At 45.5% G+C, this 25,933-nt stretch overlaps 1 protein-coding gene across 4 annotated transcripts in view; it reads right to left on the bottom strand.

Moving 5' to 3' along the window:
• LOC132487034 (zinc finger protein 555) overlaps positions 1–23,803 on the bottom strand; it is a 38,420-nt gene extending 14,617 nt beyond the window's left edge. For 2 of the 4 annotated variants that reach the window (XM_060094596.1, XM_060094595.1), the window contains exons 1-3: positions 23,669–23,803; positions 12,363–12,489; positions 11,741–11,924 (exon numbers count right to left, since the gene is read on the bottom strand). In XM_060094596.1, coding sequence (XP_059950579.1) covers positions 11,741–11,924; positions 12,363–12,489; positions 23,669–23,671 — 314 coding nt within the window. In that variant the 5' untranslated portion in view covers positions 23,672–23,803. Of the gene's footprint in view, positions 1–7,258; positions 10,714–11,740; positions 11,925–12,362; positions 12,490–23,668 lie in introns of those variants that run through there. The other 2 variants (XM_060094594.1, XM_060094593.1) reach the window with 2 other exon arrangements.
• Positions 23,804–25,933: the final 2,130 nt, after the last annotated feature.

The following is a 25,933-nucleotide window of genomic DNA, read 5'->3' as shown; positions in this document are numbered from 1 at the left end:
CATTGCAGTGGCTCCTCTTGTTGCGGAGCACGGGCTCTAGGTGCGTGGGCTCAGTAGTTGTGGCTTGCAGGCTCTAGAGCACAGGCTCAGTAGTTGTGGCGCGTGGGCTTAGTTGCTCCATGGCGTGTGGGATCTTCCTGGACCAGGGCTCGAACCCGTGTCTCCTGCATTGGCAAGCGGATTCTTAACCACTGTGCCACCAGGGAAGTCCTTGACTGGGAATTTTAATATTTCTTGTTTAGAAGGCAAAAAAGAGGGCTTCCCTGGTGGCGCAGAGGTTGAGAATCCGCCTGCCAATGCAGGGGACACAGGTTTGAGCCCTGGTCCGGGAAGATCCCGCATGCCGCGGAGCAACTGGGCCCATGAGCCACAACTACTGAGCCTGCACGTCTGGAGCCTGCGCTCCACAACAAGAGAGGCCACGATAGTGAGAGGCCTGCGAACCACGATGAAGAGTGGTCCCCACTCGGCGCAACTGGAGAAAGCCCGCGTGCAGCAACGAAGACCCAACACAGCCAATAAATAAATTAATTAATTAATTTTTTTTAAAGGCAAAAAGAAGGGACTGGGGCTAAAATTAACTTGTAAGGAAACAAGTCAGTTTTGTTAGCTAGACTAGGAGAAATTTTCATCATTTTTGTGATTTGCATAATTCTTTTGATCCTGTGTGACGACATGATCACAGAGTGCTCTTGCTTGTGCCTAACCCCATAACATAACACCCAGTGGCCTTGTCTGATGACAGTGTTGTTTAAAATGGTTTCTGTTTAAGGGACCTGCCTGGTGGTCCAGTGGTTAAGACTCTGCACTTCCACTGCAGGGGGCGCAGTTTCAATCCCTGGTCGGGGAACTAGGATCCTGTTTGCCACCACGTGGCATGGCCAAGAAACTAAAAAAAAAAAGGTTTCTGTTCAGCAGAACACCACAGCCTAGGAGTGAAGACCAGGCCAGGTAGATCCCCGTCTCAAGGGCTGATTCTTTTTTCTCACTATGTGAACATTTTGGTATGTTTACTATATATCTGCCACTGTTTTGTTTCCCATAAATTAGTTCAGTTAATGTAAATTGAGGTAATCCTCCAAAAGTATAATGTAGATACTCTGATCGCCTTTTGTGAGTTAACTGGGGCCTACAGATTACAAAGCTAGCAAGTGGTAAAGACAGGATCAGGATTCAAAACAAAACCTTCTAGCCCTGAGACCGTGCTCTTCACCGCATGTTAGTCTTTGAACCTCCTTTAATACACCCACCATTCTAAGCTCAAAACAAAATTAGGCCCAATCATGGCACACATGGTAGACTCAATGCAGAAGCAGGAACAAGTCCTTGAAGTTCCGATTTGGCATCAAAGATGGAAATATGTGTCTTGATGGAAGATAATCCATGATAAGAGAGAGAATAGGGACAGCAGGAGGGTATAGTCTGTATTTTTTTTTTCCTCTGAAAGGCAGGGGGGCATCAGTGAGTGAGGATGTGTTCATTAACTTATAATTCCATCATCTAGTGTCTTAAGTAAACACTACTAAAGGAAATGCTCAAGGGAAGTACAATAATGAGTCTCCATGAAAATAAAATCCTACAGACTTGTGGTTGCCCAGGGGGAGGGGGTGGGGAAGGGAAGGATGGGGAGTTTGGGATTAGCAGGTACAAACTATTATATATAGGATGGATAAACAAGGTCCTACTGTATAGCACAGAGAACTATATTCAATATCCTGTGATAAACCACAATAGAAAAGAATATGAAAAATAATATATATATATGACTGAATCACTTGGCTGTACAGCAGTAATACAACATTGTAAATCAAGTATACTTCAATAAAATTTGAAAAATGAAATTCTACTCATGGTTCAATTTGCAATAATTAAAAGCTTTAGGGGCTTCCCTGGTGGCGCAGTGGCTGAGAGTCCGCCTGCCGATGCAGGGGACACGGGTTCGTGCCCCGGTCCGGGAAGATCCCACATGCCGCGGAGCAGCTGGGCCCGTGAGCCATGGCCGCTGAGCCTGCGCGTCCGGAGCCTGTGCTCCGAGACGGGAGAGGCCACAACAGTGAGAGGCCCACGTACTGCAAAAAAAGAGAAAAAAAAAGCTTTAGCTCATGTGATATGTACTTAGGAATTGGAAAGGGTTTCTGTTATCGGTGTCCCATCATTTATTTGGGCCACAGTGTGGCTGTTTATAATTCTTTTGAAAGAGCTGTAAATTGGATTATATATTTGGCATTATCATTTTGCTATTTATAATAGTATAGTCCAATGAGAGTTTTGTATCCCAGAAATCAGAGTTGCCCCCTAGTTTGCAAAAGGAATATGGTCATTTGCACAGCTATACCCTAGCATATGCTTTTTTCCTATGAGCAGAATGATACCTATACAAGCTCTCGGAAATGTCCCAGTAGATGCAAGGAAAACTGCAGTCAGTGACGGGATTTTTCCACATCATAAATCCATTTCAGCTCTCAAATTCCTTTCCCAAGCCCATTTCTGTGTCTTTTTGCTGAGAGACTTCATTAAGGGATCCACACCTGTCTCCATTTTGGGACTATTTCCCCTAAGCAGTGCCATGTGGCAGTGAGTGGGAACAGAAAACAAGGGCAACCAGGGCCCAGGACAGTTACTAACAAACTGTGGGCCAAGGGCAGAGGAACCGGCTCTCGATCATCTTCAGCTCAGCAGCAAGTACCAGGGTCACCACTGCCTCGACACTGGACCCACAGACGCCGCATGTGCAATCACAGCCCCTGTGTCGCAGTCGACCACCACGGGTCAGGAGCAATCAGGGCTGGGGCTCAGGGCTGCACATGCGCAGTCCACACCTAGAGCCACCTGGACTCTGGCTCCCTAGTCATTCGCAGGCTCCAGACCAGCTTTAAAGAGCCCTCCCTTTTGTCCTCCAAGTTCACTCACTTCCTGGGACACCACCCCAGGGAACCTGAGCCCCTTGAAAAATGCAGCTGGAAGAAAGCCCGCAGAGACTAGATTCCAGGCCCTCATTGCTTCCAGCACACACCTTGGCCTCCACGCCCCACCAGCTGCCCCCAGAGGCTGCTGGCCGTTCTGACCTTTGTCGACTGCCCAGGTTCAAGTGGATTATCCTTCCCTTGTTAGTAGCTGCGGCCTCTGGTTTTCCGGAAAACCCCGAAAGGACGCCAGGCAGGGCCGAAGGTAGCAGAAATCTCTGCCTTCTAGTCCGGCCTCACTGGACCTCACTTCCGCCGGTAACCAGGTACTGAGGCCAGGCGAGGGGTTGCGAGGTTTCCCGAGGCTTCAACCTCCCTTCCGTCCCCAACCATGGCTGCCACTGGGAAGGCAGCTAGGTGCTAAGGAAACCACAGCAGATGCTGAGAGACTTAGTAGAGGATACGACAGCTAAAGAGGGATTGCACACCTTGGCAGCCCCAATGCAGTTCCTCCCTGAAAACAAAGGGACAACCAAAACCCTCTGTATTGTCAGGTAGTGAGGGGCCTGTTCTTGGAAGAGACCTAAAGCAGAGTGGCTGGCTGAAGTATCCTTGACAAGGGATGTTGGCCCTTGACTCTCAGGGCCTCAGGCTTTTATCATGTGGTGGTAATGTCCCCTTGGCAGTTCTTACGATGTTCTAAGAAGAACATTCTTCTTTGAATGTTATGCACGGTGAGGGCTCATCATTGTGAGGTCCCCTCCCTCACCAGGTCGGCTGAAAGACCCTCCTTTGGGATTTGTTTTGAGTGCCAAGGGACATCACTCTGCCGCATGGGAAGGGGGTGAGAAAAGTATGGATCTGTTATGAGCTTTGAACAAAACCCTCATTGTCTGTGTGTGAATATATAAGTATATATAAGTATCTGAACCTGGTCATTCAACTAGCATTTATTGATCACCTATATACCAGGTCCTGTTCTACATGCTGGAGATGCAGCAATGAATAGACACATACACACCCACACAAAGTCATGGGGATGTAATGAACAGCAAGGTGACTATAGTTAATAATACTGTACTGTGTATTTAAAAGTTACTAAGAGAGTAGATCTCAAAAATTTCAGTACACACACTGGGGAAAACCCAGAGACAGAGAAACACTACAGTCATCCATGCAGTGAGATGCACAGACAATCGGCACTCCTGTCAGGACACAGGAACCACCACTCAAACACCTGAACCTTCCCAGACAAATGCATGTGGTGGCATGACAAAATCACACAAACTTTGTCACTGGGACATACACGTGGACACACTCAGACACAGATACACAAATTCAGACACACTGGCAAAGATGATGTCTCCAGAGAAACTAACACACTCCCAGAGATACACAGCCTACGGCCTCTGCGACTCCCCCACTCCCCAACAGCTCTCTTTACTTAGAACTAACCAACCTCAGATACGTCATCTATTGCACTTGTTATCTCTCCTCCTGGAACAGGGACTTCACACTTCCTGAACCTGCACAGTTCAAAACGCCTCTCTCCCTAAGAACCACAAGAACCCAACCTGCGGAAGAAGTGTCAGGGGCCCGACGTGGCTTGGGTTATGATGTTCCAGCCCCCCACACTGCTGAGGATTCTACCAGCAACACACTCATCACTACCTTTACCCTTTGTCACTTTGCTTTCCAACTGGAAACTCAATGCGGGCAGCAATGGTGTCTATCTTGTCGACTGGCAGCCATGTGTCCTGCACTGTGGTCCCCCCGGCAGCGCTCTCTGCTGGTCTCATGTGCCCGTAGACTCCACCCTGTCTGCCCTGGGTGGCCCCAATGTCCTCCCGGAGACTCCGAGGATGGGCGCTTAGGGAGCACAGACCACACATCTCCAGGCCAGAGATAAGTCTTGCTGATGCGCGAGAGGTGGTGACCCGACTTCCATCTTTCCCTGGGCAGCCTCTCAGTCGCCCCACCCACGAGCACCTGCACACTTCTGCAAAGTCTGCATCCCCAGTGTCTCCAGAGGCGTTTAAGAGGCGGTCGCGTTGCATGCCTGGAGGAGTGTGGGGGCGGGGCTCTGGGCATCCGCTTCTGAGATCTCCATTTCCCACAGGCCACAGCGGCTGAGACTACGCTGAGCGCAGGCATTGGTAGAAGTGTGCACGCACCACCATGGAGTGCGACCCAGAGGGGAGGTGAGAAGGCGCGACCGGAAGTGAGAAGTTGGAGTGGGATTGGCGCACCTGCAACCTAAATCCTCCAGTGGTGGATGATCGTGGGGCAGTGGGTGTATGCGCGTGCGCGCCAACGGGCAGGCCATGGCTGGATGTCCCCTTGACGTCCCTGGAGGTTTTGAGATTGGTGTGCGCCTTGGAGCTTGTGGGCGCTGAGCTGATGCTCTTGAGGAAGCAGGGGTTGCTGTGGCCACAGGCCATCTGTCGCTCTGTCGCAGGTTCTGCTACTGCTATGTTTCTGTCATCTCCCAGACCCATGCAGTTGCCGCAATGTTCCATGAGCGGGAGTGTAGAACCCTCATGATGTCTCCCAGCAAGAAGTCACAGGACCCGGCCTGATGCAATTTTAGAGCTGGATGGCCTAGAGACAGGCCCAGTAAAGGCATGACGCTGATGCCCAAGGATTAAGATGCCCCCAGGCAGGTCTCTTGGGGAGAACTGTAGGGGCACTTTTATGGTTCAGACCAGAGCATTCCCAGAGATCTCACTGGAGGAACCTGGCATAAACTTGGAGAAAGATTCCAGGAGCCCTTTCACTTCTCTCCTGTTGTGCGAGGCTAAGGACAGATGTGGTCCTTGCGGGTGTTTCCTAACTTTAGACCGAGTTCCAAGAATCTGTTTGGCCCCAAGTCCTTCTCCCCGCCCCCTCCAGGTCCTTCAGCATTTATTGAGGATCCCAAGATGGGGGTGGGGTGGGTGTCAAGGTTCAGGAGTTTTAAAATTCCCTTAGCAAACAAAGGCTTTGTTTTTCTATTATTTTTAATACACATGCAGTAAAATTCACTATTTTAAGTGAAGTGCCATGAGTTCTTATAAGTGAAGAGATAACACCAACAGTCAAAATGAACACGCCATCACCCTGAAAAGAACACAGGTGCCCATTTGTTCTCAAATGCCCCACCCATAATCACTGACTTGTTTGTTTCCTATACTCTTGTCCTATCCACATCTCATAAAAGGAAAGCCTTCCTTTGTCAGTCTTTTTGTAAAACTGGATGCCATTTTTCTAAAATTCAGAAATCACACTTGCCTTCCAGTGTTAAATGTCCAACACTTCCCAATAAAGATTAAGCAAAACTAAAACCTTCAAACCTGACATTCCATTTTTATGAGCTACATGAGTTTGGGCAACTCTGTGCTCCCCGTGCTTGTCATCACCTGAATGATAGGAGGGAAGGAGGTACAGATGATTGTCAAATCACATCAAACTATGGAGTGCTATGAAAACCTAAGTTAGCACGGAAAAAAAATTAGGGATTAGACATCAACTGCTCTTTAATAAAAATAAGTGACTGCTTCTGTTCTACCAATTAGTTTTAGCCAACCTCAACTACTTATGCTTTCTACACTCACCAAACACCAGCCCAAAACGGAAAATATATTCTTCCAAACAACCTCTGACTGGTACATCCCACTGTCTGTGCATTCATTCAAATTGCTTTAACTCAATACATCCATTTTCTTTGGTCAAACCAATGTGGTCCTGGTGGCTTTTGGCTAGAGACCATTGACAAAACCATTATTTAAGCTTTTATTATTAACAATGAATAAGCAATCCATTTAATGACAGATGTTGAAGTATGTAACAATAAGAATGTTTATATGACAAAAAACACCTTAACTTGTATATGCCAGCTAATATTGTCTTAGACTGTATAATGCTTAAATTAACAATATTAGTTGACTTAAAATCCATAATTGCAATGGAATACTTTAACATATTCTCAGTACATGAAAAATAATATTTGTTAGTATTACAGGTTGAACTGTGTTCCCCCCAAAATTCGTATTAAAAGTTCCAGTATCACAGAATGTGACCTTATTTGAAAATATGGTTGTTGCAGATATAATTAGTTAAGATGAGGTCATACTAGAATAGGATGGGCCCTAACCCAATACGTATGGTGTCCTTATAAAAAGAATGCCATATGAAGAGACAGGCATGCACAAGTAGAATGCCACGTGGAGATTTTTATTTTTTGGGGGGCCTGCGTTGGGTCTTCGTTGCTGAGCGTGGGCTTTCTCTAGCTGCAGCGAGCTGGGGCTACTCTTCGTTGCAGTGCGCAGGCTTCTCTTGTTGCGAAGCACTGGCTCTAGGCGCATGGGCTCCAGCAGTTGTGGCATGTGGGCTCAGTAGTTGTGGCGCACAGGCTTAGTTGCTCCGCAGCATGTGGGATCTTCCTGGACCAGGACTCGAACCTGTGTCCCCTGCATTGGCAGGCAGATTCTTAATCACTGCGCCACCAGGGAAGCCCCCATGAGAAGATGAGTTATGCTTGTTGCAAGCCAGTGAGCTAACAGAAGCTAGGAGAGTGCTGGAACACATCCTTCCTTAGCACTTTCAGAGGAAGCATGGTCCTCCCAACATCTTAACTTTGGACTTCCGCTTCCAGAGCTGTGAGACAAAAATTTCTGTTGCCCTAGCCACCCAGTTGTGTGGTGCTTTGTTACAGAAGCCCTAAGAAACTAATACAGTTAGTATACAAGTGATTTGGAAACAGTAAACAAGATATTTCTAAGACATACCTACAGAAGATTTTTCTTGAAAATAAACACTGTTTTTAGTGACTTAGAATCAAACATAATAATTAAACCCATATCAAGGAACTGCATTCAGCTCTAACAGACATCTCCTCAAATTCACGAGGAATATGTTTGTTCTCACACAGGACTGAGTCAGTGCATTTAAAAATACAGTAGGACTTCCCTGGTGATGCAGTGGTTAAGACTCTGCACTTCCACTGCAGAGGGCACAGGTTTGATCCCTGGTCAGGGAAGTTCTGCGTGCCACATGGTGCAGCCGGAAAAAAAAAGAAAAAAGAAAAAAAAATACAACACCTTAACAAAGTCCCATGGGTTGTTTTGTTTTCCTGCAACATTGTAGCTTTTGTGGTAGAATCATGATCAGAGAGTCACTAAAAGTTTTGAGAACAAAGAGTTCGCTATACAAATTAGACCTTGTAAAATAAGTTAACATCTAGAGAAGAGTGGAATCACAGCATCAGAGATCACTAAACATGAGTCTGAATTAGTGGTCTGCAGGACATGTTAAGGTTTGCAGGAAAATCCAAATTGTGAGCGCCTGACCACATGACCGAATCCCTGACACCAAGCTCTTGGAGGTATTTATGGAAGCCTGTAACTCTGAGAAAAATAGAAATCAAGTACTTGGCATTTCTTTTGATGATACTCTTGATTGGTAAGGTCAACAATCAGGAAAATGGGCTGAAAGCTGGCTTCCAAGTAGCCCCTATGCATCTCTCTCTCATACTTTAATGTGGCTGCAAAAACTTAGTAATGGCTTCATTTCTGCCTTCCAAATCTCATGCCAATAGGCTACTGGTAAATTCGAACACAGAATCATAAAGGGAAGGGATTCTGGGAACTGTAGCTCCTAACATTACCCATGCTGACGTAACACAATCCAGAACTCTGTATCTCATGGTCACATCACAAGCGTCTCTTAAGTAAAAACCCACTGTTTAATTCGCTATCACAAGCAAGGACAAAGCAAAGGGCAAAAGCTGAAAGTAACAATTCACATGAGACTGTACACTTGGAAGAACTCTGCATAATTACAAATTTCTGCCAACTATTTAGAAGAAAAACAGAATAAGGCTCCAATGGCCTAAAATAAACAAATAAAGATTCTCTCAATCCATGGTGGAAAACATATAATGGTTGATTATTCAGTATCTGCCACACTAAGCCAGTAGGAAAACCCAAACAAATACCAGTGTCATTGTTCCAATAACCCCTTAAAGGACAATTTAAAGAACATATTAAAACTACTTATATATTAAAAATACACTTCAAATCACCCATGAGTCCAACAACCTGTAAAGATAAATGTTTTATTTCCTAAAACATAAGAAAAAACACTTCCTGCAAAATTTATGTACTGTAGCCAAAAGAGTACTTCAACAGTTAGTTTTCATCTAAATGTTTATGTGCAAAAGAACTGGAAATACACTCCCTATGGTTCCACTTTAGTGATGAAGGACTCATAAAGGCAATACCAGGTTTACAACTTTTTAAGATTTCTCTCCTGATGTGAATTTTCTGAAGCACTGTGCATGAATTCATTTGCAGGAGGATTTCCCAAGTTACATATGTAGTGTTTCTGGGTAGTATGTATCCTCACATGTCTTCTTAAGGATGAGGAACAACTGAAGGCCTTCCCACACTGCTTACATTCATATGGTTTCTCTCCAGTGTGCATTCTCATATGTATTGGTAAAGATGAGGGCCATTTGAAGACTTTACCACATTCCTTACATTCGTAAGGTTTCTCTTCAGTGTGTGTCCTCACGTGCTGATGTAAACGTTCAGGCCAGCTGAAGGCTTTCCCACATTGCTTGCATTCATAAAGCTTCTTGGCAGTGTGCCTTCTCATGTGTCTTTGTAAGGAGATGTGGCAACTGAAAGCTTTCCCACAGAGCTTGCATTCATATGATTTGTCTCCAGGATGCATTCTCACGTGCTCTTGAGAGCAAGCGGACAAACTGAAGGCTTTCCCACATTGCTTACATTCATAGGGTTTCTCTTTAGTGTGTGTTCTTGTATGTTTTCGCAAGGATATGGGCCAGTTGAAAGTTTTTCCACACTGCCTGCACTCATAAGGTTTCTCTCCAGTGTGCACTCTCATGTGTCGTCGAAAGGATGAGGGGTGGCTGAATGCCTTACCACACTGGTTACATTCATAGGGTTTTTCTCCACCATGCGTCCTTTCATGCCTTCGAAATGACTGGGGATAAATGAAGGCTTTTCCACATTGCTTGCATTCATAGGGTTTCTCTCCAGTGTGAATCCTTTCATGCCTTCGAAAGGATTGGAGGTAAATGAAGGTTTTCCCACACTGTTTACATTCATAGGGCTTCTCCCCCGTGTGTGTTATCATGTGCCTTCGAAAAGCCGAGGAATAACTGAAGGCTTCCCCACATTCCTTACATTTATATGGTGTCTCCCCAGTGTGTGATATCATGTGTCTTCGAAAAGTTGAGGAATAACTGAAGGCTTCCCCACATTCCATACATTTATAGGGTTTCTCTCCAGTGTGTGTTATCATGTGTCTTCGAAAAGTTGAGGAATAACTGAAAGCTTTCCCACATTCCTTACATTTATATGGCTTCTCTCCAGTATGAGTTCTCACATGACTAGTAAGACTTGAAAAATCAATGAAGGCTTTTCCACATTGCTGACATTCATAGCTTTTCTCCGCAGTATGAATCCTTACATGCCGGTTGAGGGAAGAAGTGCGAGGAAAAGTTTTTCCACATAATTTACACACATAGGGTCTCTCTCCACTGTGGGTTCTCACATGCGTCCTTAGGTGTGAACGACAACTGTAGGCCTGCCCACATTCCTGACATTGATACGGTTTGTGTCCAGTGCAAACAGCGATGTGACTCTTGAGGGATGAATGATGCATGAAGACTTTTCCATCTGTACTGCATTCATACCTTTTTACCCCAGTAAGAGATTTCTGGTACAGGTTAAGATTTGGGGTCTGACTGAAGCCTTCCCCACATTGATCATTACTTTCATGGAGTCTCTCCACCACATGATTTCTGTTAAAAATGAGAAGCATGTTATCAATGGTTTGATTAATAATGATTTATTAGTAAGTACGAGAATTACATTTTCACCAATTTCAGTGGATGGATTTTCTCGACTTCTTTTTTTTTAATAAATAAATAAATAAACAAATAAATAAATAAATGTATTTATCTGTCTATCTATCTATTTATCTATTTATTTATGGCTGCGTTGGGTCTTCATTGCTGCATGAGGGCTTTTCTCTAGTTGTGGTGAACAGGGGCTACTCTTCGTTGTGGTGCACGGGCTTCTCATTGCGGTGGCTTCTCTTGCTGCAGAGCATGGGCTCTAGGTGCACGGGCTTCAGTAGTTGTGGCTCACAGGCTCCAGAGTGCAGGCTCAGTAGTTGTGGCACACGGGCTTATTTGCTCCACAGCATGTGGGACCTTCCCCGACCAGGGCTCGAACCCATGTCCCCTGCACTGGCAGGCGGATTCCCAACCGCTGCGCCACCAGGGAAGCCCTATCTGACTTCTTTTTTTTTTTTTTGGCAGTACGCGGGCCATTTTTTCTTTTTGCGGTACGCGGGCCTCTCACTGCTGTGGCCTCTCCCGTTGTGGAGCACAGGCTCTGGACGCAAAGGCTCAGCGGCCATGGCTCACGGGCCCAGCCGCTCTGCGGCATATGGGATCTTCCCGGCCCGGGGCGCGAACCCGTGTCCCCTGCATCGGCAGGCGGACTCTCAACCACTGCGCCACCAGGGAAGCCCAATCTGACTTCTTTTAAAGTGGAATGAACTCAATGCCACAGAAGGGGGCTCAACCAAAACGATTACAAAAACAATGTTTCTTAAACATGGGCTCTTCTGTTGATTGTTTTCAGCTGTTTCTATCACTCAACATCAATGTCGCATTTAAGAAAAAAAATCATCGTGAAAATCTCTATGAATAAACAAATTTGATCTAGGCTTACATGTGTTTTGTTTGTTTGCTTCTTAAACTTTATGTCATACTAAGATTCCCTCCTGGAATACTGTTTTCTCTCATGAGTGCAACTCACCTCGGATGTCTCCCTTGATCTATGTGCTGATCTTCAAGGCTGAGTTCTTCCCAAATTTTTCCTAAGACGGAGGCCAAGGAATCATTTCCAGTGAACTCTGATATTTTATGCTCCTTGGAAATTTTATTCCCATAAATATCCTGCTGAGAAACTGACCCATTGGCCTTAAATTGAGTCTCATCATCTGAAAGCAAGAAGGGAACAAATCTTACAAGAAAGGAGGTAGGTACCTGTTAGCCAAAAAGGTCACTGAGGAGTTTAGCTATGTCAAGACTTCATCAATAACAAGTATAAGGGGTCAAAGTGGTAAGCACTTTAATAAACACAGTAAAATTCTCATATGGTTCAAAAACAGACCTCACTGGGCCCCCTAAGGCCCCATGAAATCTATATCCACCAATGATGCTAAGGGAGCTTTCTTTACAGAAAGAAAAGCTCAGTTTAATACACAGATTCTCAGTCTCATGGGGAGAAACTATTAGATTCTAGCTCTATGATGGTTATGACCATGTCTGTCTTATTAGTTAACGTATTCTCTTTCCACAGTCCAATTCTTGGAACAGTGATGTGCCAGAAATGCTTGTCTCTAAATGACTAAGTGAAGGAATGATGTCATTCTTACCCACTGAGGCCAGGTTTCTGAAGTTTTCCAGCATGACATCTCTGTAGAGCTCCCTCTGAGCAGTATCCAGCAAAGCCCACTCCTCCAGAGTGAAGTCCACGGCCACATCCTCAAAGACCACTGAGTTCTGAAACACCCAAGATATGTGCAGGAGCATGGGTGAGACTCACAGCATTGAACAACTGTACTCAAGTCACAGAAAGTTCAAATAAGATTCCATGGTCACCTAACATCTGTTCTGTGATTCAGTCATCACACCTCCTACTTTATGTCCACAATCATGGATTATCCTCAGAGATTTAACAGCACTAACACACTGAACTTAATCTCTACACTTTTACTGTGACCATTCAAGTCTTATTCTTCTCTAACCAAAGGGTTTAGACCACATTGGAGAAACGAAAAAAATGCTATACAAATGAAATAATATTTGCATTTTAAGACCCATCAATCCCTTGTGACACAAGTGACTTTAGCTCCTTCCTACTGTACAACATCCATAAGCACATGAAGCCCAAGGTCAACCTGGATGAGGCTTAAGGAATACAAACACAGTGAAGGACTGGGAACTTTTCCTTCTTTTTCTGCCACCAAATATAAGAGGCCCATGGGTCTGTGGGAACCCAACTTGCTCCAAGGGCCTGCTATCCATATTGTCGGTTTTTTTTTTTAACATCTTTATTGGAGTATAATTGCTTTACAATGGTGTGTTAGTTTCTGCTGTATAAAAAAGTGAATCGGCTATATGTATACATATATCCCCATATCTCCTCCCTCTTGCGTCTCCCTCCCACCCTCCCTAACCCACCCCTCTAGGTGGTCACAAAGCACCGAGCTAATCTCCCCATGCTATACGGCTGCTTCCCACTAGCTATCTATTTTACATTTAGTAGTGTATATAAGTCCATGCTACTCTTTCACTTCATCCCAGCTTACCATTCCCCCTCCCCATGTCCTCAAGTCCATTCTCTACTTCTGCATCTTTATTCCTGTCCTGCCCCTAGGTTCTTCAGAACCTTTTTTTTTTAGATTCCATATATATATATGTGTGTGTGTCAGCGTATGGTATTTGTTTTTCTCTTTCTGACTTACTTCACTCTGTATGACAGACTCTAGGTACATCCAAGCCATACTGTCTTAAAGAACTCCAGGCCATCAGGACAGTCCAACTGGCTGAATGAAATATTTCTTTTGAAGAAGTATTAATTTAATTTAATTTAATTTAATTTTTTTATTTTTTATTTTTTTTGCGGTACGCGGGCCTCTCACTGTTGTGGCCTCTCCCGCCGCGGAGCACAGGCTCTGGACGCGCAGGCTCAGCTGCCATGGCTCATGGGCCTAACCGCTCCGAGGCATGTGGGATCTTCCGAGACCGGGGCACAAACCCGTTTCCCCTGCATCGGGCAGGCATACTCTCAACCACTGTGCCACCAGGGAAGCCCCAGAAGTATTAATTTTAACATTTTTGTATAATACTTATCACCAGCTCAGTTTCTACTCTTTTCCTCTGTGTATTTTCATGAAAATAGGACGTCAGAACTGCATACGTTCCCTACACTCCTGAGCCAGTGCTGCTGCCCACCAGTTCTGAGTTCACACACACACACACACACACACACACACACACACACATGTTACATGATGCCAAAACAGCTCTTCTACCAGACCCATAAAAGAGTACTCTTGCTGACCTTGAGAATAAGGTTAAGAGTCCTACTTTGCAAAGGACTTTAACATCAAAAACATCTGACAGTGGGCTTCCCCGGTGGTGCAGTGGTTGAGAATCCTCCTGCCAATGCAAGGGACACAGGTTCGAGCCCTGGTCTGGGAGGATCCCACATGCCACGGAGCTAAGCCCGTGCGCCACAACTACTGAGCCCATGTGCCTAGAGCCCATAAGCCACAACTACTGAGGCCCGCGTGCCTACAGCCCATGCTCCACAACAAAAGAAGCCACCTCAATGAGAAGCCCGCACACCACAACGAAGAGTAGCCCCCGATCGCCACAACAAGAGAAAAGCCCACGTGCAGCAATGAAGACCAAATGCAGACAAAAAGAAATTAATTAATTAATTTAAAAAAGAAAACATCTGACAGCAAATTTAGCCTTGAGTATAAAATACATAGAGGATTCAGCAGTGCTTTCCTACAAAGGAAACACTCCCTTGCCTCAAATTCCAGGAGACAGTGATTCCACACAAACCATCCTAGAGGCTGCACTCTCAATTTCTCTCACGTCCATGTCCCTCCCCTGGTGGGCACATGAGCGTGTCAGGCCAACCCCTAAGCACAGGGACCACTGAGCTGCATGTCTCCTTTAAGCCATGGTTTTTTAAAAAGTTCATCAACCCACTGACATCCATGAGCGTGGGAAAGAAAAACACTCTCATGTAATAATCCTGATGCCAGTATTTAGTACATATTCAACGGAGTAGCAGCATAACAGGAATATCTCTACTGTACAGAGAACAACAGGAGCTTCTGGAGCTTCTGGAGGTGAGATGCTCTCTGTATAGTTATATGTAGTGTTTCCTCTACCTAGCGTGCAGGAAAGGAGCTGACATGGCAAACCTTAACTTTACCCTTGGCAGTGACTGATGGCAAGGTTGGCCTTGGCCAATGTGTGGGAACTTTAATTTCTGAAGGTTTCACATCACCCTAATTATTACTCCCTGTCTCTGACTGTGCAGACAACACAGTGCTGAGCACCTGCTTTTCGCGTGGGAGTCTGGGCTTTGGGCCCTTGTTGCGCAGAGGATGCTCACATGATCAGCTGTGAGCTGACAGAAACCCCCGGTGAACTGAGTCCCCAGTGAGCCTCCGGTAGATGGTATTTCACATGCTGTCACAACCCATCGCTGGGGGCTCTCAGGCGTGTTATGTGCCACTCCACTGGGAAAGGACTCTTAAAAGCCTGCACCTGGTTTCCTTCAGATTTCTCCTCATGTGCCTTTTCCCTTTGCTGATTCTGCTGTGTTCTTTTGTTGTAACAAATCATAGTCATGACTCCAACTATATGCTGTCACGTGAATCCTACCTGCAGGACCTAGGGGTGGTCTTGGGGACACCAGACACATTGGAACTGGGATTTGCTAGAGCAACCCCGATTCACTAAAATATGGCAAAAGCACTGTCTGGGAAGTGGGAGGGTGAAGCAGGAGGGGATGGCAAACCTTTGCGGCAGGGTAGCTATGGAGTCATCCAGGGTATGAAAGGGCAGCTGAGCTGTCTGGTGTGAGGCTAAAAGTTGAATGAGGTATGGGAATTCCCTGGCTGTCCAATGGTTAGGACTCGGCGCTTTCACTGCTGGGGCCTGGGTTCCATCCCTGGTCGGGGAACTAAGATCCCACAAGCCGTGCCGGGGCCAAGAAAAAAAAAATGTTGACTGAGGTAAAAATAAGCAATCCAACTCCAGGAGGTCCAGCTCACTGGATATACCAGCTGCCTGTGGCCATGGAGGCCAAGTGAGAAGAAAATCAAAGTTCAGCACAGGTGACACCTTTGATTTTTGCTCTCTCTTCCAGGCAGGAGGAGAAAGGGCCGGCAAATTCACAAAAGTGAGCTCTGGATAGGCAAAAAATGTTAAAAGATTGTACTGCATCAGGAGAAAAAAAGTTAAATCAGTTCCTAGAGCTGAAACAAAATTTTACACAAACCAAAGGGGAGGGGATAGCCAGCCTTTCTTCAGCCTAGCTGCTGGGCCTCCTGGCCCACCCACATGTGCCAGCCAGTATCTTCCCAGCTGTAACGCTATCCCTGTAAATGCTAAATACGTTTACAGAGATAGGCTGAAATCCTAACCCCTGATACCTATAAATGTGACCTTACTTGGAAATAGGGTCTTTGCAAATGTAATCAAACTAAGATGAGGTCATTAGGATGGGCCCTAATCCAATGACCGGTGTCCATAGGAGACGGGGAAAATGCCATGTGAAGACAGAGCCACACAGAGAAGGCAGCAGAGGAAGAAGATGGACACAGAGACTGGAATCATGCTGCCACAAGCAATGGAACGCCTCGGGATACAGAAGCTATAAGAGACAGGAAATGACCCCAGGACTCTAGAGAATTCTGAGGGAGCATGATCCTGCCAACACCTTCATTTTGGACTTCAGCCTCCAGAAATGTGAGAGAACACCCACATTGTGGTAATTTGTTATGGCAGCCCTTGGAAATGAACACAAGGTTTGATTGCAATGAGGGAAAAAAGGGGGGGAGGGATTTTTTTTTTTTCTTTACTTAAAATGGTTTTGTTTTGTGGCTACTGCACCTGCTTGGATGGTAAAAATGGATACTAATGGTATCTGCTTGTAATTTTATAAATGCTAGAGAGATCATCCCCATCAGTGCAAAGAAAAATGAGACACAGCTTCCTTGCTGTTTCCAACTGGTGCCTGGATTGGAATTTGAACCCTAAGTATCAGAAGCAAGATTAGGTGTCCATAAATGATTTTTTACTATGACTTTTACCCACTGGAGGTTCAAAAAGAGGTAAACAGGGACTTCCCTGGTGGTGCTGTGGTTAAGAATCTGCCTGTCAATGCAGGGGATACGGGTTCAAGCCCTGATCCCGGAAGATCCCACATGCCGTGGAGCAACTAAGCCCATGTGCCACAACTACTGAGCCTGCACTCTAGAGCCCACGAGCCACAACTACTGAGCCCACATGCCTAGAGCCTGTGCTCTGCAACAAGAGAAGCCACCACAATGAGAAGCCCATGCACCGCAATGAAGAGTAGCCCCCGCTCGTTGCAACTAGAGAAAGCCCGCGCAAAGCGACGAAGACCCAACGCAGCCAAAAATAAATAAATAAATAAATTAATTAATTAATTAATTTTAAAAAGAGGTAAACAAAAATGAAAAGACAGGCAATCTTTAAGTAAATATATACTTTTGGAATTTTAGGTAGAAGTTTTCAGTTTGCTAAAAAGCTCTTTTGAAAACCTATTTCGGATGACCTTCCGAGGCTGATTGCCCAGCAGGGGCTTAGCTGGGACTCTAAGGCAGACAAGACAAAAAGGGCTTAGGACAGTCTCAATGCAGGGAGAAAGGTACCCAATCCTGTTGACTTTGCTTTATTCTTGCAGTCAGAAATCACAGCCATGAGCAGACTATTCACCGAAGCCTGGGAGGCCTCCTAGTGAATCTCTGAACCTAGGGTGGTCGTGGGGACTGCTACAGACTGAAGGTTTGTGTCCCCCCAAAATTCACATCAAAACCTAATCCCCAATGTGATGGTGTTTGGAGGTGGGCCTTTTGGAGGTGGACAGGAATGGGATTCGCCCTTATAAAAAGGACCCCAGAGAGCTCCCTGGACCCTTCTGCCCTGTGAGGACACAGTGAGAAGACAGCCACCTACGAACCAGGAAGCAGACTCTCACCAGACACTGAATCTGCTGGCGCCTTGATCTTGGACTTCCAGCCTCCAGAACTGTGAGAAACATAGGTCTGTTGTGTATAAGCCACCCAGCTTACAGGTGCCCTACCTGACTAAGACAGGGACTCCCAACACACCTAGCTTGAAACCATCAAATATTTAACACTTTACAATATTAATTTTTTTCTTTTTTTTTGTTTTTGTGGGATTTTTTTCGTTCTTTTTTTAAAAAAAATGTTTGTTATATTACAATATTAATTTTTTAAATGTGCCATTGAGCACACATTATATGAGAAAGACAAAGGGATTTGCACGCATTAGCTCATATATACTTATAATAACTCTGTAAAGCAGACATGATTAAAATGAGTTCACAGCAGAGGAAATGCAGAACAGTGAATTAATAACATCATGCCAGCTTGGCACACTTGCCCTTCTTTCACACACATCTCACAGTTGTTTTGCTAGTGTGACTGTTACTTCCCACTGTGATGAGAAGATAAGCTAGCTTCTGCCGGGCGCTGTGGAGAGCAGCCAACAGAAACATCCTATTCCATCCTTACATCTCACACTGCTTCTCCTGCCAAAGCCCCGTGCCCATGCATAAACGCTTTGTTTGAAGACCTGACCTCTGGCTCTTCATTTAGTAAAATTTGTTTAGGTTACAGTACTTGCAGGCACTAGGGCTACAGCACTAACAAAACAAAAATTCGGAACCACGTGGATCTTAAATTCTTTTGGAGGAAAGCAGTAAATAAGCAAATCAAATATAATTACTGAGGAAAATGTGCGAGACCTAGGGGATTTGGAGGGGTAGATATATATATATAGAGAGAGAGAGAGAGAGAAAGAGGCAGAGATTTTCACGTGTGTGTATATACACGTTGATATCGATACACATATATATGAATGAATGGCTGCAGGGCAGAGTAAGGGAGAACAGTAAAATAACCATTTGAGATAAGACTGCAAACTGGCACCTAAAAATCTAAAAAATATATATATATACATATATATACACACATAATTATACATAATTATATATATCTTCACGTAATTCAACATACTCAACATATTGGTCATATCTGGAGAGTGGCAGAGGGGCCTGCCACTGGGGTTCATTTCAAGTCTTTTAAGAAAGCTTGTTCTACATTTAGGGCTGAGTTTCATTTAACAGAGGATTACTTTTTTTTAAATATTTCTGTCAACTGTACGTATGTCACATGCATTTTCCTGCACTGATGTTATATGATACAACAGAAAACTCTAAAATCAATTCACAGGATTTACCTGTAATCATCTTAGAGTTGCTGAAAGCCATTTTATAATATTCAACAGTCATACATAAAAAAACACTCTTACCAATGGGGAATAGATGGTAATGTGCATGACTGGATAAAGGAAAATGGACAAAAGAATATTCAAACGAGACCAAAGAACATATAAATGGTATGAAGTTCACTGTTTTCTCCAAGACAATTAGGTACAAATGAAGTGTGGACAGCTGACCTCTCAGTCAACATTACATTAGCAATCCAATCTGGAAAATGCACAGATGTGCAATGCCAGGAGACACTTGTCTTAATGCCTAACTCAACAGCTGCACATGTATGACACCAACAGAACACAAAGATAATCGTACAATAAGATTCTGAACAAGATCTCAGGATAAAAATTCAACATAAAAATAAATTTCATTACCTTTCTAATTAATAGCAACAGCAAGTTGGAAAGTTCACTTTAAAAAGATAACACATACATAAACAAATGGGACCTAGTGAAACTTAAAAGCTTTGCACAGGGGCTTCCCTGGTGGCACAGTGGTTGAGAGTCCGCCTGCCGATGCAGGGGTCACGGGTTTGTGCCCCGGTTCAGGAAGATCCCATATGCCGCGGAGCAGCTGGGCCCGAGAGCCATGGCCGCTGGGCCTGCGCGTCCGGAGCCTGTGCTCCGCAATGGGAAAGGCCACAGCAGTGAGAGGCCCGCGTATCGCAAAAAATAATAATAATAAAAATAATAATAAAAAGCTTTGGGCCTCCCTGGTGGCGCAAGTGGTTGAGAGTCCGCCTGCCGATGCAGGGGATACGGGTTCGTGCCCCGGTCTGGGAGGATCCCATATGCCGCGGAGCGGCTGGGCCCGTGAGCCATGGCCGCTGAGCCTGCGCGTCCGGAGCCTGCGCGTCCGGAGCCTGTGCTCCGCAACGGGGGAGGCCACAACAGTGAGAGGCCCGCATACCGCAAAAAAAAAAAAAAAAAAAGCTTTGCACAGCAAAGGAACCCATAAACAAGATGAAAAGACAATCCTCAGAATGGGAGAAAATATTTGCAAACGAAGCAACGGACAAAGGATTAACCCCCCAAAAATACAAATAGCTTATGCAGCTCAATATCAAAAAAACAAACATCGCAATCAAAAAATGGGCAGAAGACCTAAACAGACATTTCTCCAAAGAAGACATATAGATGGCCAACAAACACATGAAAAGATGCTCAACATCACTAATTATCAGAGAAATGCAAATCAAAACTACAATGAGGTATCACCTCACGCCAGTCAGAATGGCCATCATCAAAAAATCTACAAACAGGGTTTCCCTGGTGGCGCAGTGGTTAAGAATCCACCTGCCAATGCAGGGGACACAGATTTGAACCCTGGTCTGGGAAGATCCCACATGCCACGGAGCAACTAAGCCCATGTGCCACAACTACTGAGCTCGTGCACCACAACGACTGAGCCCGCGAGCCCCAACTACTGAAGCCCATGCACCTAGAGCCCGTGCTCTGCAACAAGAGAAGCAACCGCAATGAGAAGCCGGAGCACTGCAACAAAGAGTAGCCCCCGCTCACCACAACTAGAGAAAGCCCGTGCGCAGCAACGAAGACCCAATGCAGCCAAAATAAATAAATTATTATTATTTTTTTAAATCTACAAACAGGACTTCCCTGGTGGTGCAGTGGTTAAGAATAGCCTGCCAATGCAGGGGACACAGATTCGAACCCTGGTCTGGGAAGATCCCACATGCCGTGAACCAACTAAGCCCATGCGCCACAACTACTGAGCCTGCGAGCCACAACTACTGAAGCCCACGCACCTAGAGCCTGTGCTCTGCAACAAGAGAAGCCACTGCAATGAGAAGCCCATGCACCACAATGAAGAGTAGCCCCCGCTCGCCAAAACTAGAGAAAGCCCACACACAGCAATGAAGACCCAACACAGCCAAAAATAATTAATTAATTAATTTTAAAAACACTTAACTTAAAAAAAAATCTACAAACAATAAATGTGGAGAAAAGGGAACCCTCATGCACTGTTGGTGGGAATGTAAATTGATACAGCCACTATGCAGAACAGTATGGAGGTTCCTTAGAAAACTAAAAACCGAAGTACCATATGACCCAGCAATCCCATTACTGGGCATACACCCAGAGAAAATCATAATTCAAAAACACACATGCACCCCAATGTTCATTGCAGCACTATTTACAATAGCCAGGACATGGAAGCAACCTAAATGTAGAACATGTGGTACATATATACAATGGAATATTACTCAGCCACAAAAAAGAATTAAATTGGGTCATTTGTAGAGATGTGGATGGACCTAGAGACTGTCATACAAAGTGAAGTTAAGTCAGAAAGAGAAAAACAAATATTGTATATTAACGCATAAATATTTGGAATCTAGGAAAATGGTATAGATGATCTTATTTGCAAAGCAGAAGTAGAGACACAGACAGAGAGAACAAACATATGGATACCAAGGGAGAGGTGGGAGGGAAGAATTGGGAGAATGGGATTGACATATATACACTATTGAAGCTATGTATAAAATAGATAACTAAGGCTTCCCTGGTGGCACAGTGGTTGAGAGTCAGCCTGCCGATGCAGGGGACACCGGTTCATGCCCCGGTCCGGGAAGATCCCACACACCGTGGAGCGGCTGGGCCCGTGAGCCATGGCCGCTGAGCCTGCGCGTCCGGAGCCTGTGCTCCGCAACGGGAGAGGCCACAACAGTGAGAGGCCCGCGTACCGCGGGAAAAAAAAAAAAAAAAGATAACTAATGAGAACCTACTGTATAGCACAGGGAACTCTACTCAGTGCTCTGTGGTGACCTAAATGGGAAGGAAATCCAAAAAAGAGGGGATATATGTATATGTATAGCTGATTCACTCTGCTGTACAGTAGAAACTAACATAACATCGTAAAGCAACTATACTCCAATAAAAATTAATTTTAAAAAAGGAAAAAAGATAATACGTACAGCAGAAACTAACACATTGTTAATCAACTATACTCCAATAAAAATTATTACTCAAAAAAAAAAAAGAAGATAACACATACCATGGTAAAAACCAAATTGAAGTAGTAGAAAATCAGTTTAATGAAGGCTATAAAAAGAAACTAACAAAAATTTTAAAACATGAAGGATAATAACAAAGCAAAATGAAATAAATGACAAGATGGCACATGTTCTTAGAAAGAAATCAGTGTTACCAAGATATCAACCCTCCCAAGACAGAGTCTTTATAAAATTCCATAAAATTGCCAAACCAGATGTTTTTTAGGATTTGACAAATACTAACTTTACACACAAATGCCCCCAAACAGGCAAAATATTCTGAAGAACCAGGCAGGAATCCGTCTATCACACTGCAAGGGTTTTAAAGCAGCAGCAACTCCTGACAGGACGGAATTGGCAAAGGAATGGACGACTAAATCTACAGAAAGGAACAGAGTCCGAAGGAGGCCTGTGTCTATGGGGAGGGGGAGACCTGATTCACCACAGGGTACCCACAGGGAGCCAAGCAGAAATGATAGACACTTTCACACATGGGACAGGACAAACTGGTATCTAAGTAACATCCGTGTATTCCCACCTCTTGCATGGACAATAACCAACTTACTGCAGATTTAAGCAAAGTGTATCGCAGATAATAAAAAACAACAGTATCATCTACTGTCACAAATTAAATAACTGGTATTTTTGGTGAATCTTTAAAGTTCACCAATTTCACCTACCACACTATGTGGTACTGTATTCTCTTCTCTGCAGCTGTACAGGAAGGGACAGACCTGAGAAACTTACTACAGACAGGAAGAGATTTTAAAAGAATGTTTAACAAACGTAATGTATGACATTTTTTTTCCTGAAACTCATCCCTTTCAAAGTATTTTATCTTATATTTCCTGCTGTACTAATTCAATGTATTTTACACTTGCTGAAAATATGAGGTTCCAGTAAGTGAATACATCTTTTCAAGGTGAAAAACCCACGGAGGGGTTGTGCTGAACTGGTACCCAGACACAGATGACTCAGGGTCAAGTGCAGCCACGCTACCACGAGGGGCACCCCTCCCCCACTGCTCACTAACGAGCTCCCTGAACAAAGGACACCGTCTGTGTTCCCGCTGTGTAGCCAGTGCATTTGGCTTGGGGGATGGGAGGGGATGAGGGGTGCTGCCCCATCTCACAGTGGGCTTTCCTTGACCTTTGCGTTAGTTTTTCTCCCTTGTGTGGTTCTTGCGAGAACAGGGGGCAGGAAGCATTTCCGTCTTTTCCCCTCAGGAGTCCGGTCAGCTGACAAGTAGTGTCCCTCCAGGGAATGAGAACTGGGACTGGGGTCATTTAGGACGGAGGACCTACCAGGAGACGCCCTCCCAGCCCAGGGCCCCCAAGCAGATCTCCCCAGGCTCCCCGCCCGCCCGCACAGGCTGTCGGCTGGGAGGAGCCGACCAGGGGCTGATGTTCCCGGACCCCAGGAGGAGGGCAGTTGTGCACATCTAGGTCACCCAGATAGTCCTGAGACACCAGCCCCACAAGCGGGGGCCAGAGAAGACGCCGGGACCCCACCCCGCGACCGCTTCCAGCCGGTTCCGGACAGTTCGTAACAGCCCCTCCCGGTCTCGGGCCCTGGTCCCGCGTACTCACCATCTCCGCCGGGCTCCCGGCTCTCCCAGGCGTCCTTGCCGCGGCCCGCGCAGGTGAGAGGTACGGGGACCGAACACCTGGGCCCGCGCGGCGCAGGTGCGCAAGAGCGCCACGGCCGGCCGAGAACTACCCGCTCACGGGCTGGGAGCGTGCTCTGACTGGACGGTGCTCCTGGCACTCTCTTCCACCTGGCTCTTGATTGGGAGATGCTTCGCGCCCCGCCGTTCTGATTGGACAGTGCTTCGGGCATTGCTGCTGCCCGGACCCCTGACTGGACGGTTTCCCGAGACCCGCCCCTGGAGGCCCTGATTGGACAGTTCTCTGGGCCCGGCCCGCGAGCGCCTGATTGTTCCCCGAGCACCGCCCCGTCGCATCTGATTGGACATTCCTCCCAGGCCCGCCCTCTGGTTATTGAGTGACAGGCCTTCGTGACACACTGTGGACCGACCCACCCGCGCGGGACATGCGCTCCGAGCAGAACCTGATCTCGGGCGGTCGAACGCGGCGTCCTCCGGCAGTTCGGCGGCCCCAGATTTAAAAATAAAATTTTTAAAGTGGTTAAGATGGTAAAAATATAAATAAATAAGTACATGGTAAATTTCATGTCGTGAGTATTTTGCCACAGTATTTTTTTAAACGGTTTTTTTTTTTTTTTAAGGCTGTGATATCCTTGAGACAATTGAATTCCTACTTTTTTTTTTTTTTTGGCTGCGTTGGGTCTTTTTCGCTGCGCGCGGGCTTTCTCTAGTTGCGGCGAGCGGGGGTACTCTTCGTTGCGGTGCGTGGGCTTCTCATTGCTGTGGCTTCTCTTGTTGCGGAGCACGGGCTCTATCTAGAGCACAGGCTCAGTAGTTGTGGCGCGTGGGCTTAGATGCTCCGCAGCCTGTGCGATCTCCCCCCTCCAGTGATGGAACACGTGTCCCCTGCATTGGCAGGGGTATTCTCAACCACTGCGCCACCAGGAAAGTCCCTGAATTCCTACTTTAACTTATATAAAACAAACAAACAAAAAAAAACGTTTATATAAGGGCTTCCCTGGTGGCGCAGTGGTTGAGAGTCCGCCTGCCAATGCAGGGTACGCGGGTTCGTGCCCCGGTCCAGGAAGATCCCACATGCCGCGGAGCGGCTGGGCCCGTGAGCCAAGGCCGCTGAGCCTGCGCATCCGGAGCCTGTGCTCCGCAACGGGAGAGGCCACAACGGTGAGAGGGCCGTGTACCGCCAAAAAAAAAAAAAAGTTTATATAAATTTAGGATGGACCTAAGAACTCTTAATACACTTAACTAGATGGGGGCTAAACACCTACTGCATTTAATATGCCTGATTCTTTTAGAAAACATTCTCTCATTTGACATCAAGTGGATGCCCAAACTCGGATATCGTTTGTCATTTTATTTACAGACAGAACTTTAAAAATTCCTTTTTTAGGAATTCCCTGGCAGTCCAGTGGTTAGGACTCCGAGCTCTCACTGCTGAGGGCCGGGGTTCAATCCCCGGTCGGAGAACTAAAAATCCCACAAACCGTGGGGCATAGCCAAAAAAATAAATAAATAAAATAAAAATTTCTTTTTTACGGTTTTCAGAAAGGTTTTAGATGCTTTCATAAAAATGAGTGTTTAGAGAATTAACATAAAAAAGCTGCAAGGCAAAAATAAGTTACTCATTGGATTTATAAACTATTAAAGATAAAATATATACTTTTAAAAATATGGGTTAATAATGCATGCCAAGTTTCAATAAATCAGCATGGAATTTAGAAGTCTGCCTTAAGATCGGGTCCTGGCATGGCCCTCAAGCACTCCTGTCTGTTTGCCATAATGTGTTCAGAGATCTATCCTGTGAGCCTCACACATAAAGAACACATCATTTCATGTATTAAGGTGAAAAATGAGGCTGGTTTCCGAATTCTTCACCAAACACCCATTGCCACAAGAGAGTAGAGTAACACGTGTGGCCATCTGAGGGAAAGGAGGGGCGATGCAAGATATTTAGGCCACACTGGGATATTATTCATGCACAGAGGTAACAAAGACATCCTCAACCACGCAAGGAATGAGAGGGGCCAATCCCTCTCCCTCCTCCAGATTCCATCCCCCCTCCAGTTGGCAGAAGCTGCTGGCAAAGCAGAAATGCGGTTTGCAGTGTTTTCACCCACATCACCAAGCAACGGGTTTGTGGGTTGGTTCAGCCCATAGAATTAAAGGTCCCCAAAGATGTCCACATCCTAAACACTGGAACTTGTGACTGTCACCTTAGGTGGCAAAAGGG

Source organism: Mesoplodon densirostris, chromosome 3 (assembly GCF_025265405.1).
Source record: "Mesoplodon densirostris isolate mMesDen1 chromosome 3, mMesDen1 primary haplotype, whole genome shotgun sequence".
NCBI lineage: Eukaryota > Metazoa > Chordata > Mammalia > Artiodactyla > Ziphiidae > Mesoplodon > Mesoplodon densirostris.
The sequence above is the reverse complement of the archived record's forward strand: the minus strand, read 5'-3'. Positions and strand labels throughout refer to the sequence as shown.